This window comes from Ctenopharyngodon idella, chromosome 19, assembly GCF_019924925.1.
Source record: "Ctenopharyngodon idella isolate HZGC_01 chromosome 19, HZGC01, whole genome shotgun sequence".
Lineage (NCBI taxonomy): Eukaryota > Metazoa > Chordata > Actinopteri > Cypriniformes > Xenocyprididae > Ctenopharyngodon > Ctenopharyngodon idella.
This window is the reverse complement of record NC_067238.1, coordinates 12,748,704-12,764,034: the sequence shown is the minus strand read 5'-3', so window position 1 is coordinate 12,764,034 and position 15,331 is coordinate 12,748,704. Positions and strand designations below refer to the sequence as shown.

General features: G+C 37.4%; 1 protein-coding gene across 3 annotated transcripts; it reads left to right on the top strand.

Moving 5' to 3' along the window:
- Window positions 1-522: 522 nt before the first annotated feature.
- Window positions 523-8,942, top strand: LOC127500717 (uncharacterized). 3 transcript variants are annotated; one of them, XM_051872123.1, is made up of 8 exons: window positions 523-676; window positions 4,698-4,906; window positions 4,990-5,044; window positions 5,185-5,297; window positions 5,390-5,616; window positions 5,927-6,086; window positions 6,251-6,358; window positions 6,686-8,942. In XM_051872123.1, exons 2-8 carry the CDS (start codon window positions 4,705-4,707, stop codon window positions 6,781-6,783), a joined length of 963 nt encoding a protein of 320 aa, XP_051728083.1. In that variant the 5' UTR covers window positions 523-676; window positions 4,698-4,704; the 3' UTR covers window positions 6,784-8,942. The 3 variants fall into 3 exon arrangements, 2 of the variants coding, with proteins under 2 accessions (XP_051728083.1, XP_051728084.1); XM_051872124.1 differs by having other exon boundaries at window positions 5,368-5,616; XR_007926405.1 differs by lacking the exons at window positions 5,927-6,086; window positions 6,251-6,358; window positions 6,686-8,942 and having other exon boundaries at window positions 5,390-5,618.
- Window positions 8,943-15,331: the final 6,389 nt, after the last annotated feature.

Below are 15,331 nucleotides of genomic sequence, written 5' to 3'. Positions count from 1 at the left end.
CCTGAAGCCCATGCAGTAATGAAGATGCTTAATATGCATGCAACCATTCAACAACTTTGATCATCTCCATTTGGCCTACAGGGCAAACAGACACATGCTTTCACTTCATGTGTTTTCGCTTTAATTTTCCCCTAAACCTATTCCCATTCTTTTCAGAAAACTAAAGTTCAGGATTTAATAATGAACAGTGAAGCTGAAGAAAATTTGTCACAGTTATTTAGTCTTATTTAGGAAATAAGTCTAAAGTGTCAAAGCTTTATAAGCTTTAATATTAAGAAATATTATGGAATAAAACAAGCAAATAAATACATACTATGCTACATAATAAATACATACTACTGATTTTACAATTATTCTGTGCAATATAATTCAAATAAAATGTAAAAAGGAGAAAATTTCTCTTTCCATTTGCTTAACACACCAATAAGTCCACACCTGTAACATGTGACTGTTGCATACAGAGAGCACGACAAAGGAGAACAGTCGAGAAGTCAGGAGCAGGTAAAACATTCCATGGGGGAGTGGAAGGAGGGAGGAGCCATGGTGGAGAAAACATTATGAACAAAACATAATCCCGACAACACACAAAGGTGAATCAGATAACCTTACTCTGAAATCTTACTCTGCTTGACTTGACAGCTGAATCGACATCCCACACATTATCCTGAGATAAAAGGTAACTTTTCCTTCAAATTATTATGATGCTTAAAGTTAACTAAAATTCTAAAATTTAGTTGTCTAAAAATGAATTTTTGTCCTTTTTTAGACTAAAAACAAGAAATACATAATAATATTGTTGTTTAATTTATCTATCAAACATTTAACAAAGCAACAAAGGCACCCATGTAGAGTTTTAAAAAGCCATTGAGCTATAACATAAAAAAACACTATTTAGTTGTTTTTTTCCCCTTCCATTTCTGCAACGTGGTCTTATGAGAATTCCTTTTTATTTTACGTAAAGTATTTTACGTAATTTGTGAATCTACCACACATACAATTACTTTTATATTTGGACAGTAGATTGGATTAAGATTGTTTGTGACTAACAACTTAAATTTAACCATGTACCTATTGTATACTGCCAGAGAGCCCTGTGAATACAATCCATTTCCTTTATATTGTATACATTTAGAAATTATTTAATGTTAGGTTTAGAGGTAGGAGTGGGATTAGATTCTCAAAAATATCTATTCAATGCTATATTGCAACAATACTGTATCATGTACATTTCACTGAACCTGTTACATTTTATTTATTCATTTTATACTCAACAAGAGTGGTTATGTGAAGGCATGGGGTAGGGTTAAGAGTCTAAAATAAATCAATGAAATGGTAGAAAAAAACTATACCAGCTGGGTTCTGTAAGAATCTTAATGCCTGGTTAAACAGAATTGTGGGAAATACAGAGACATAATAACCTGTCTAATAAGTCAGATAACATTGTTGCCATACTCACGACTCAAAATTACAAAGACAGGGAATACAACAATAGGAAACAAATTTTTGTTTAAACTCAGTCTCCGTAATTCTCTCAGAATGCAAAACAAGTTCCTACCCTCCAGCACTCCTTGTTTTGACAGGGACCTTTGGTCTGTGAGAGATCTGTCAATGGCCACACAGACAATAAATTTTATCACCTGAAATGTTAATGGACTTAAAGTCCCCCTGAAATCAAAATGTATGTTTTTTAGCTTTTAGTATTAATATGTTAGCCTTAAGGTAATAAGCTGGTGTGTTCCAAAACAATTACAAAATTCGCAAAGAGATGTAAGCATTAAAGACGTACAGTCTCTCACTTCCGCTGAAATGGATCACAGATTTTCATGACATCACCGTGGACTTCAGCTTCTCATCAAATCTTATGTCCAGTTAAATGCTCTCTAGAATCTGAAGTCCAGCCCCTCCTACTGAGGCTGAAATCAATCATTTGTTCACACACTTACTAGTTTCTATTAGTGATGGGAGAAACAAAGCTTTTCAAAGCTTTGAATCAATAGAACCAATTGACTATATGCACGGTTACTTCCTGGTTGTCGTAAAGCCAGCTTGGGCATTTCCGGTGAACTGTTAGCTGATCATTCTGTACTCAACGTACATCGACAGAAAACCATCAGTAGTTGACTTTTTAATGTTGTATTTATATTTTAATGTAGTTATCACATTTACCTAATTTGCCAATAAACCAGTTTTATTGATTGCAATAAAGACAAAGCTATTGGGAACGTTTAAGAAATGCCTTGTCTGTAATTAGACACGCACATTTTTTTTTCCAGCACTTCAAATGGTATTTTTAATGTGATGACCACAAACATTATTTGTTCATCCTTTTGAGATTGTCCCCATTTGTAAAACCGAACGATTCAAAATGTAGGAAATCCAACATTTGATAGAAAACACTTATTTAAAAATAAAAAAGACATTAATTACCACTATAACCAGCAGGTGGCGGCAAATTGCTTTACTCAGTTTAAATTAACCTTATAAAAGGAGCACAACAGTACTAACTGGAACTCTATCACAGGTTTCAGCTTTTAACTCTAAGTATCTGTTAGTAAATACCAAAACAACAAATAGCCAGCTAGACTTGCCATCAGGTAGCTGACCTTAGCGGGCCTCCCTGAGAACCAGTCCCCAATAATTGGGTGCGTGGCAGATAGCAATTACTTGCTATTAGATTGTTGGCCTTAGCAGGCCTCTCTGCGATGTTTGGGTACTTTCAGCCAGTAAACTTTTGCCATCGAGGTGATTGGCCTTAGTGGGCCCCTCTGAAGGCGAATGTCCCACAGAACGGGTAATTTCTCTGCCAGCAAAGACTCAATAACAGGTAGTTGGCCACTGTAGGCCTCCCTGATGCGAGTCCCTTGCAGTTGGGTATTTGTCAGCCAGCAAGGTCTTGCTGTCAGGTAGTTGGCCTTATCAGGCCCCCTGAGACCACATGTTACTTCGTGTAGCTGGCATGGCTAACATAGATCACCTTCAGAATTCTAGCCTATAGCCTGGTCGACCTAATAGGTCGAGATTGCGACTCCCCTCATTCTGAGGTTGGGTTTGAGTACTTAGCTCCCTAAGTCTGGTCAGAAGGTTGAAGGCTTCTCATGAGGCCTCCCAGTTAGATCAGCCCCTAGGCTGGGAGCACTCCCCTCACAAGGGTCCCTATAAGAGTGCACAGCTTCCTCTGAGCCTTGAAACATAGGTGCTTTGTAGATCCTAGGATCAGCAGATTAACTCCCCTCGCTTGCAAGGGTTGATAGCGCTATGCTGAGTCCTGCTCTCCAGGTTGCCCATCTCTAAGATCTGGTCTGAGTTGGTTTTCTGCCTCTTTACAGTCCCTCTTTCTGGATGTCTCTTCGAGAGACAAATGAAAGTCTAGAGACTCTGTTTCTGAGAAACAGACAGGTTGCAGGCCAGATTAGGTTACTGTTCCCCTGAGAAGTGACTGGCTGGGGTTCCTTCGGGCTCCCTAGCCACACTCCCTTAAAGAGACCCCTTCTGTTGAAGTTGTTGGTCCCAGGCCTTTGAGCGGCCTTGGCAGGCATTCATGTGTAAAATATGGAGGCCTTTTTGAGGCTTATAGCTTGGGCTTTGACCATAGGGAGTGCTGTTGCTGACAGCCCATTGGTGACCCGTAGGGAGTGTGGATCTGGCATTTCAGTTAAAACTGCTTGATTCTGACAGTTGTCACTGCCGCTCTTTGGCATGCACTCCCCTCAGCATGTCGGCATGGGTATATCATTCCCCTAGCATTTCCCTTTCGAAAGGGAACATCTCAGGTTACGCATGTAACCATGGTTCCCTGAGAACAGGGAACGAGATGCTGCTTCTCCCATCCATGCCTAAGGGCCCGCCTGTCAAACAGTCCCTTCAGACGATAAGTGGATGACATGTTCTCTAGGCGCCCCTTATATACTTTTTGGTCACACCATTATGATGTCATGGGCTGTCGCCGGTCAGTATGATATTGCCATGATTTGGTTCACGTGGAGGTGTTCCCCTAGCGTTTTTACGCAGCGTCTCGTTCCCTGTTCTCAGGGAACCATGTTTACATGCATAACCTGAGATGATTTTTGCTTATAAACCATTTTTAAGAAATAAGAAAAGAGAGTCAAAATTATAAACAATTAAATGAAAGATGTCACTATTTCACCATTATGTTCAATTTGTTTGTGTTCATGGACATTTAATTTGTAATTCTTTAGTACCTGGGTTTCCTTTGTTTGTATTTCCTGCCACTCTTTAGTTTCTATGGTTACTGTCATTAGTTTGGTTCAGCTGTGTTATCCTCATTATCTTTTGTATATAAGTCATGTGTGTTTCCCTTTTAGTTTGTCTGGTCAAGTTTGCATATAGTGTGTTTTGCTTCTGTCTTTTTGCCTGTTCTGTGGATTTTTATCATTAAATCTGTGTTGGAACTTTATTCCTGTCTTCATCTGTCTTCCTGCAAACACCTTGTGACAAAAGGCCTGTTTCAATGTCAGAACATCGATTTTCACCAAAAGGTGACGAGTGATATTGGTAGTTTAGGAAATCGAAAATCGAAAATCGACTGATCAATCAGTCGATCTCATGACCAATTTCTGACAAAATAGAAATTAATTCTTTGATGACCTTAAATGATTTGATTGGTCAACTTTCAAATTTATTATAATTTACCTGAGTATAATTATTATGTTGTTGTTTTTCTTTTCTTTTTTTAATAGGCGGACCATGTATGCAGTTGTCACCCTGCAAGACACAGATGAGGTGATGGTGGTAGCATCAAACTGGTTGAGCACAGACAAGAAACAAAGTTACTGGCCCCCATTCAAAGCACCAGAGAAGTTCATGGATGCTGTTCAGAACAGACTTAAACCTGAAACAGGAGGGAAACCATGGGAGAAATTAAATATTAGCTTTCACACTGAATATGGTGATTACAATTTTAAAATAACCTAAATTCTTACTGTCTGTTAAGTTCTCAAATAATGTATTAAAAACTTTATCTTACTACAGTCTCATTTGACAAGGCAAAAGAAGAGCAAAAAGTAATGAAAGAACAAAAAGAATGGTAATATACATTTTGTATACATTATATATATTTTGTTTCCAATAACATTTTTTTTTTTTTTTTCAAAAGTTTTGACCTTTGAAAAGTTGAAAGAACTATTTGTTCTGTTTTGTTAAAGTATTGCTTATTTTTAAATAAAGGTCAAATAAAGGCTTTGGAATACTAAAAAGACAAAGACTTGAAAATGCTGTAGGAATGTTAAAAAATCAGTTACAACAGCTTCCTCCACCTGCATCTACATCCAGAACAGATGGTGAGTCAACTATTTTTTTTATCAAAATCAGTTTGAGAAGTTTTTTTCCCTCCTTTTTTTGTAATTACAGCACAACTTATTTTACACAACAGACAAGAAGGAGCTCCTCCAAATGCTGGGAGACATCAAAAGTACGGTTCAGGAAAACTCTGCCATGTTAAAGAAACTACTGAAAGACAACACAGTTTCTGAAGCCCCCAGCAGTACCAGTGTGCTCTCTAAAGATATTAAAACAAATCTCAATCTGCCTCTTAAAACCTTTGAGGATGTGGACAGGATTGAAAGGGAGCTCAACACTGCAGCATCACGCAAAAAATATGTGAGTCATCACAGCATTTATAAAACATTTAAAGGGATACTGTACACTTATCTGGTCACAATTACGAAATAATCCTTACTGGAATGTTCCTCTTGTTCCATGACCATTTACAAAACAGACAAACAAACACATAAAGTATGATACACTGAGTCAAAAGGATTATTTTTGTTTATCTTGTAGAACATTTTATAGCTGCCTTCTACTTGAAAAAAGTCCAGGAAGACCATTATACTGTAACAGTACAGTTTAGTGGTCATTATACAAAATATTTGTTAGTTAGAATCAAATATCAAAAGTATTTTCCTCACAGGTAAAATATCTGTCAATGCTTGGAGGCTTTGGGCCCAGGGACATTATTAAGAATATTATGCAGCAAGTCCTTACAGATGATCTGGCAAAGGAGTTCAACTGGCAGGGTAGAGGAGATAAAAGACCCTTCTCTCAGCTCATTTTAGCAGATGTAATCAGAGGTAAAGTCAATGCTGAAAACACCTATATTTCACATATATTTTGTCTGCAGTCTTCTTCACATTAAAACGAAAATATCAATGGCATACGATTAAAACATATTTAAAAGACTTTGAGACCAATTAGACCCTGTAGAGATTACACTATCTGAAGTTTCCTTTTTCAGATGCTGCATTTAAACGAAAGGTAATCAGGTTTGACTGTGAAAATGAAATAAAAAAATATCTGAGTTACAAAGCTGATCGACTCAGAAAGAAACCAAAAGAACAAGGAGGTGAGTAGATATGTGTGAATGCACTCATAGGACTATATCTCAAATATATTTGAACTCCTGACATGCAGAGACATCCTCAGATAAGCTCATTTCCATTTAAAACAAATCATGTTGAATGCTTAAACAATTCAAAGTGCTCAGTGTTACAGTATGTAATGCATGCGCATACAGCACAATATAAACATTTTTTTTTTTCCAAAAGAAGGTTGAAAACACAATGAAATGGTTTGAAAATCTTCTAACGCCATGTTAAAAAAAACACACCTTAAATCTAAGTTAAGAAACCATCACTACATATTTCTGTGTATAATTGTCATCCCTCTGCAGGTATTGGGCCTGTGGTCCCAAATGTGATTGCCGCTACACCAATGGACGATGATGAAGAGATGGATGATGAAGAAATTTGGAAACTCCTTGCTGACTGAGTTTTCAATCATCAATCATGGGTCACATAGATCTAATTACACATGAAACATCCATTTTGTCAAGGAATACATGTTATTTTGGTCACACAGTTTAGGGTCCAATTCTCATCATTAACCCTTAAATGCATACCTCGGTTCTTTAGGGACCCGGGACGTGATTCACTACCCTCCTCCTTGTTCATTTTTTTTTTTAAGTTAGACATCAACTTTATTAATATTCCTATTAATTTCATATTCATTTTTTGTAAAAATTGTACAGTCGCTAACGAGCCGAGGTTTGTAGCAGTGCAAGCATATTTTTTTTCTGCACAACAATAATTGAATCTTTGATGACTGAATAAGTGCAATAGAGCTCCGGAGGTTGACGTCATGCAATCTAAACTCGCCATTTTGGCAGGCCATCAGGAGAGCGCTAGAGCGGCTGTAGCATTGGTATCGATAGTGGTCGAACAATAATTTAAAACCAGACATGTTTAGACCTTACAAACCTTACTATTTCAACATGGTGGACAGCTGCTGTGCGCCAGGATGCCAGAACAGGCGGGGGAAAGCAAAGGGGAAATCATTTTATCATATTCCTAAGGATCCCGATAGACAACTGAAATGGTTCACTGCAATAAAACGTGCTAACCAACACAACAAAACAACAGATGGTTGTATTTATGTTTAATAGTAACCCTAAAATGATATGAAAGAGTTTAAAATGTGTTAAATAACTGGGCTGATAGTCTATATTTTCAGTATAACGTAACGCTACACATTATTCCACCGGTCACAATTGTGGCCGAACATAAAACACAATTTTTCACACACATTTCCATAAAAATTTCAAAAAATAATTATTGATTATTTAAAGGGGCAACTAATGACACCTCATTTGGATATTTTCATGTCTGAAAAGCTATCCGTTCTTTTATCGATACACGTTAAAAGCACCCCGGGGGCATTATAAGGATATGTTATGTTTAATCTATTATGTTTTGCTATGTACATGTCTATGTTTTTTTAATTAAAGTGCGCAGTGAACTCTGTTGCCTTGAAACTGATGCTGATCATTTCATATTGATCCCTGCCTGCCAGCATGGTGGTGTAAACAGAATGGGTCACGTGACTACCGGAGCTCTATAAGTGTCACGTCATAGCTGAGAGCATGGCGTGGGGTGGAGTCGGCATGGGGGAAAACAATCCTTTCCCCCTGACTGGAAAAGCATGGTGTTAACCCAGTGAGACCTAAGTAGAATCACTTCTGCCGCCCGACAGAGAAAGATGCATAGAAAAACTGAGCCGTATTGGATCGGATTGTTCGTACAGTATACCTGTGACTGGACAAAGGACCCAACGGAATGGCCAGAGATGTCATTTTCTCATTAATGCATGCTGCTTGCCCAAATATTACATAGCATAATAGCCTATTTCATGAATCACCCAGTGTTTCGATGAAGACGTTTATTCAGTGTTCATGAAATTAATGGATTTAGAGTATGTATTACATACATTTAACGTTTTAAAATTATCATAAAACAGAGTCTTGTGCTATGGAATGGATATTTTTCTGAATATGCTGTGTGCAATGCAAAGGGCATTCATGTTTAAGTTTGTTTGGGCTAGAACAGAAACATGAAATGCGCAGAGTCTAACGTCAAATGTTAATTTACCACAGTACCATGTTTAACAAACATTTGTCAAAAGCATAAATGCCAGTTAAAGACGAGCTGTTTGGCATCAATGACACGAGTTTAGATCAGTCAGTTTTTTGTTGTCTTGCATGTGGCTTTATTTGTTTATTTATTCGTTTTTCTTGTTGTTAGTACAGCCATGCACGAATGAATTCCTAGTTCCTAGGGTTTCAGCATTTACATTTTACAAAGCAAATTTGGAGTTGACATGTCAGCATCAAAATATTATTCAAATTGCCTTCAAATTACTGACAGTGGCAAACTTTTTTATTAGTTTTTTATAGCATTCATCTTCATCGAAAGACTGGGTGATTATTATGAAGTAGGCTATGTCATGTAATATTTGGGGGAGCAGCAAGCATTTTGATGAGGAAATGTCATTAGTACAAGTGTATGTCTCTATATATCTGCTTGTGATATTGAAGCACAAGTTAACATGAGCCCAGCCCTTCCATAATGAAATAAAGAAGACTACATCAATAACCATTCTGTCATTTTGTGATAGCATCATGATAAGACGCTTTAAGGATGTTGACTGCTTTTTGATGCAGTTTGACTCCCATGACAAGTATGACTTTATTGCCATTTTTGTTAAACTTTTGCCATTACAAGTGATGGAATCCCTTATTTTTTTAATGTATTAGAGCTGCAAAATGCCACACAGCAACTTTATGGCACTGCACCAAGCAAAATTGTAATTGTAATTGTAATCATTACAAAAAGTAAAGATCAAGCACCTAACAACGTCTATGCATGTTAATTCGAATAGCTTGTTTTCTCCCACGGCATAAAGTTTTGGCCACAAGGGACATGTTAAAACAGGTAGATTGTCAGGTAGTTTGAGGGTGTCCACAATGGACATAACTGTGCCAGCAGAGTGTCTCTGGTTAACAGGAAGTTTGTATATGACCTCTTTGGTCGTGTTGAGGCAGTTCATGTACAACCTCTGGGGTCGCATCAAGACAGATAGGAAGTTCATGTATGACCTCTGCGGTCACGTTGAAGCAAACAGGAAGTTGATGTATGACCTCTGCGGTCACGTCGAGACAAGCAGAAAGTTCTGGGACGACCTCCTTGGTCGTATCACAGAAGACAGGAAATTCAGGGGTGACCTCCTTGGTCACAGTCATGCAGCCAAAAATTAATGGACTGGAGCGGATTCCGGAGCAAACACATGGGTTGGAGGAGCCTCTGGAGAGGACTCTTGGTTTTGAGTGGCCTCTGGAGAGGACTCTTGGGCTGGAGTGGCCTCTGGAGCGGACTCATTGGCTGGAGCAGACTCTGGAGAGAACTCTGGATCAGACTCATGGGCTGGAGCAGACTCATGGGCTGGAGCAGACTCATGGGCTGGAGCAGAGTCTGGAGTGGACTCAAGGGCTGGTGCAGGCTCTGGAGCAGACTTATGGGTTGGAGCGGGCTGTGAAGCGGACCCTTGGACAGGAGCGGGCTGTGAAGCAGACCCTTGGACTGGAGCAGGCTCTGGAGTAGAATCATAGGCTGGTCTAGAGATGCCGGCAGCACGCACCAACGTCAGCGGTGTGTCTTCCAAGCTGGATGCCAACCTCACATATGGACCACGTTAATGGCTTCATAAGTGACGTTCATGACAACCAGGAACTCTAAAGGGGTGTCCATGATGTCTGAAGATTCTGGCTTGGCGTCCATTTTGGCTGGAGACACAGGAGTAGCGGGCATCTTGTCCAAGTACTCTGACGTGGCAGTCATGACGGGACGAGACTCCGGTGTGGCGGCCATGTTGTAAATAGGCACTGGTATTGTAGATAATTAATGAACCCCCAAAAATCCAGAATCTTAAGTCCTACAACATTCATTAAAAATCTCAATAAGCTTTGAGTCATTACATTCCATCCCCACAGAGAAAGTCCAAAATAACTGAGCCAGACCACCCACCTCTATCCCTTGCTGGCATAGGGCAGTTAAGTTCTTATGTCGTGCCCTCTGCTCCTTCTTAGTGGATGGAGGAAGGATTTGAATTCCTATGCCGCTGGATCTGAAGTGATCGAGTTTTTCTGTCTTGGAATGCTCTGAGACTTAGGTAAGATCCAATTGCCGTTTTATTGGGAAATCCAAAATCAATGTCATATGCCAGGCAAAGGGTCAAAATACTTGCAAAATCCACCAAAAACAGGAAACAAGAAACCAGAGAGAGTGCTCAGATATGCAGAGTGACAAATGCAAAAACAAATGACAAACATGGCATGGTTTAAACAGACAGAAGCTAACAATGAAAATGAGTTGCAGCTGAATGCAATCAGTGTTGCCAACTGCTTTCAATTGAAAGTAGCTAAAACTGGTAGCTAAATGTCACTAGATGACATTATAATGGCAAATTCATTGATCTATATAAATATGAATATAGATCAGTGTGCAAAATAAAAATCTAGATAAGGTTTGTCCAAGAAGTTGCTCGATTTGTCCCTAAACTTTAAAAAAAAAAGTCTCAAAAGGGGCAGGGAAGTCATTAAATCTGGTAACAGAATCGCTAAATTGGCAACACTGAATGCAATAATGATGAGTCCAGACAAAGGATTATGGGAGTTGAAGTTCATGGCTGAGGGAAGGAGGGTCAGCGAAGGAGTGCCCTCAAGTGGCCAACCTGGGCACTCCAGCAAGTGACTATGACAATGATTGCAGTGCTACCTCTGCAGAAAATATAATTTTAGTATATTTACATTGTACTGTAATATTAAAGTGTAATTAAAGTACAATCAAGTGTACTTCTTTGCTATATAATTCATCCCTCATTATAGTTCAACAACTAATATGAGATCTGTTATAGAGAGTTTCAGTATAATTCAGCAGACAAGTATATCTTTTCAGAAGTTGAATACAAGTTGAATAGAGAGCCAAACACAATGCTGACAAATGCCTGACTTTGTATGCTTTATATGCTGACTTAGTTAAATGAATATGCCCTTTTATCTTTCGATTATGTGTCTTTAGCTAAATTTTGTGCATATTTAAGGGCGTCTATTCAGAAGTAAAATATGCTGTTTAAAAAAAAAAAAAAAATTCAGGGATCCAAAGTGATCTAGAAGCAAGTGTTAATATTATGTATTATAATAATATTATATTAAGTAGTTTAAATTTTACTCTTAAGATCAGTTTTATAAATTGTTATACTGTTGTGTAAATGTAGGAGCAAAAGGAGCAAAATTAAAACAAAATTTTACATTTCTAAAGCAAAAAAAAAAAAAAAAAAAAATTGAGTGACTCAAAGAGCATCTGAAAAAAATGGCCAAATATCATTGCTTTAGGAACAAAATAATAAACCAAGTGGCATCTGCAAGCAAATAATCAGAGCTAACTTTGCATTGTCATTTTCTCAATTACTTTTTTCAATAAGAAAACACTGGCAGAGAGAACGAAAAGACCAGGAAATTAGACCAGGCTGGACTCAAACCCACATCCCCCGAGTACATAAGTGCTGCAAATTGTATTGTATTGTATTGTATTTATGTTTATTATCCCCATGGGGAAATTTTGTTTCACTGAGTTTCAACATGCAATCACACATAAACAAACAATGTACACAAATGTAAAAATCACATCCATTACCACTAAATCCACCCACACTCATCTCTGAGACCTGCTCAGATTTACTATGCATAAATAGTTAAACAAATAATTACACACTATATTAATGCCAAATGGAAGTTTGGAACTCTTCAGCTATGGAATCAGCACCCATGACTTTTACGCTCCTCCCCGCTCTGTGACTTTACGTGGTCTTCTGCTTTGTGACAGTTGCTGATGTTCCTAAATGCTTTCACTTACTGCAAAGGTGGCATCCCATCACAGTACCATACTTGAATTCACTGAGCTCTTCAGAACCACCCCTTTTTTCTTTCACAAATTGTCCCCTTGGAATTATAAGGTCCTATCTGACATTTTTTGTCAAAACTGAGTTATTCACATATTCTTTTTCTTTGACAGCTTATTTACATTATGTGATGTTTCTTTTTATAAGTTGTGTACCTTTTTTGGCTTTTTTTTTTTTTTAGAAAACAAATCTACAAAATCTACAAAGTCAAACTCTAACTTGGTTCTATAAGGTTGTATCTGTGAGCCAACCAGCACTTTGAATGCACACACGAGGACCAATCAGGATCAGCTTTCTTTGTCATGTCGCCGGAATGCTCTGTGACAGCAGAAATGGAAAATCAGTGAAGACTAAACAATGCCATGCAATGCAATGTTTATTAGAAACCTCATGATCAACTATTTTATTTATGATCCTGTCAATGACAGCAGAGGCCAGACTAAAGGAAAGGTTCGGGTTTTGTAGTCTATTTGCTTTATTCCAGTCATGTCATTGTCATACGAGGGAGGTTATTTTTTAGCCTTAATCCATTATGTTGTATTGAGCTGTATGTAGCTATAAAGCTCTATGCTATGGCATACCAGATTAAAGTGTATAAACTATGACATTAAGTGAGATGAAATGTTAAATTTTACATTGTTGGTAAAAAGAGTTTTTGCACTTGAAATAATTTAAATATTTTAAATGTGAAATATTTTTAATCAGATACAGTCAGTTTTTTAGTCTTAAAATGTCTTAAATTCTACAATATTAAGCCTTAAAGGTCAAATAGTCAACAATTTAATTGATGGGGTCTTAATTACAACAATAAACATTAGCATGTTATTTTAGCCATAGTGATGTCTAGAGAGAAAGCCATTTTGCCTGTCCCACTTTCTGTGGAATAAAGTCCTGATGTATTACAGTAGCTGCTTTCTAAACAAAAGAAAACTTGAACTGTTCTTGCCATAATATATTAAATTACCCACCATATTCCTACCTAAATTTAACATCTGCACTCGACAAAATTCTTGAGCTAAATGTCAGTGAGTGAAATAACCTAACATCCAACTTCGATAAATGCAGCAGAAATATAGAGTTATGTGTGACTGTTACGCATGCTAATCACTTCCATACTAAATATAGCCTACTTTATACTAAAACAAAAAGGCCTAGCAGACACTCACAGAGATAAATGTCTTGCATGCTGAGAATTATTGCAACTCTGTAATTGGCCAAAATGCGACGTTCGACTTTTCCGAGATCCTCTACTCTTCCCTGTGGCACCCGGAATGTGGACCTCTGACCTACTTTCAGTACGATCTGAATTTCTGCGTTTTGAATTTTAGAATATGAATTTGGTGTTTTGAATTTGTTCTTCATGTTGAAAACTTGAAGCTGTATTTTTAAGAAGTGAATCTGCAGTCTAAAAATTCAGAACAAAAAATAAGCTGTTTGAAATTTAGGCTACATAGGCTATGTAGAAAATTATGCCATAAAAAATAAATAAATAAATAAATAAATAAATAAATTTTGGTAAATATCAAATGTCGAGGATTCAAGTTTAAAAAATTCAAATTCAAAACTATATAAAATGGCACTTAATTCAATTATGTTAAATGATCTATAATTCGAATTTACACAATTCAAATATATTGTCATATTTCCAGCTCCATACCACATGCAGTCGTTAGCTGACATTAGTTTTACCTGCACCATTTTACACCGGAGCCTAATATTTTGATCAAGGTGAGTCTTCAAGTGAGGTGTTTAAAAGTGACTTCCACATAATCTACGTGTCCATAAAATACAAACTTACACATTAAGTACTTAACGAAACATGAACATCTCAATTTTACTATCTTAACTGTCTTTTTGTTTAGACCGATAGACCTTATTAGTGATGGGAGAAACAAATTCTTTTCAAAGCTTCGAAACAATTGAACCAATTGCTTCGCAAAATGATTCACTGTTTCGAAGTGTTTGAAACGCCACATGCTGGTGACTTCTGCTGGTCAGAAAAGTGTAAACTATGGCCACAACATGCATAAAAACGCTTTTTACAAACCCACTGCAAATGTTTTGTTTAAAGTATAATCTATTAAATGCTGACAATCTAAAATCATTAAATAAGTGTCTGTATATGTTCCTTTATCAATTTGCATGGCTTGGTTTGTTCCATGGGTGGCTCAGCAAAACAGGCCAATGAGACTATTAAATACCATAATTTATATTAATTATACAAAATCTCAGTGTCCTTTTACTTATACAAAACGTCTACAATAAAAAAAATAAATAAATAAAAAAAAAAACTTACAGAGATCAGGTAAAAACCATAGACACTTAGATGGTTCACCTCTGGGGGCGATCTCAGTGAATATACATGATTCATGTGTTCCCAGACTACGGCTGCATTCCAGTTCGTTTTTTTATGACCTTTCCTCGCTTACTTCAGTCTCGTTGACTCGGATGTACATCATTGCTTATGTTGCATGAGTGCCCACTACTGGCGGAACCCTTGCAATGGGTTGAATTGGAACGTCCTAAGCCCTTGATCACTGTAAGCTGCTATGGAGTTGATTTATTATTTACATTTTTTTCCCTTATGAAACTGTTTTAATGCAGCATTCAGTTGTTTTCTTTCAAGAGACCCACATTGGAGTAGGAGATGAACATATTATAGAAGGTCTAAAAAATGAGTGGCATGTTTTCTACACAAAGTATATCTCCCAAAAGGGAACAGCCATACTAGTCAGGAAAAGACTAGATTTTGAATGAATAAGTGATGAAAAAGATAACTGTGGAACATATGTTGTGTTGAAATGTAAACTGGAAGGTCAGCCATACACTCTTGTTAGTGTAATGTATGTGGCTTGTCAGAAATTGTGAAATCAGTAACTCAAAGATGCGCGACCATCGGCCTGTGTACTAGAGATCAACAATGTTTCCACAACCCTTTTTTAGAAGGATCACCACATACAATCAGTCTTCCAATGGCTAAATCTAAAAAAGGATCTTTTAATAGATGAGACGGGTTCATCACTGGGTG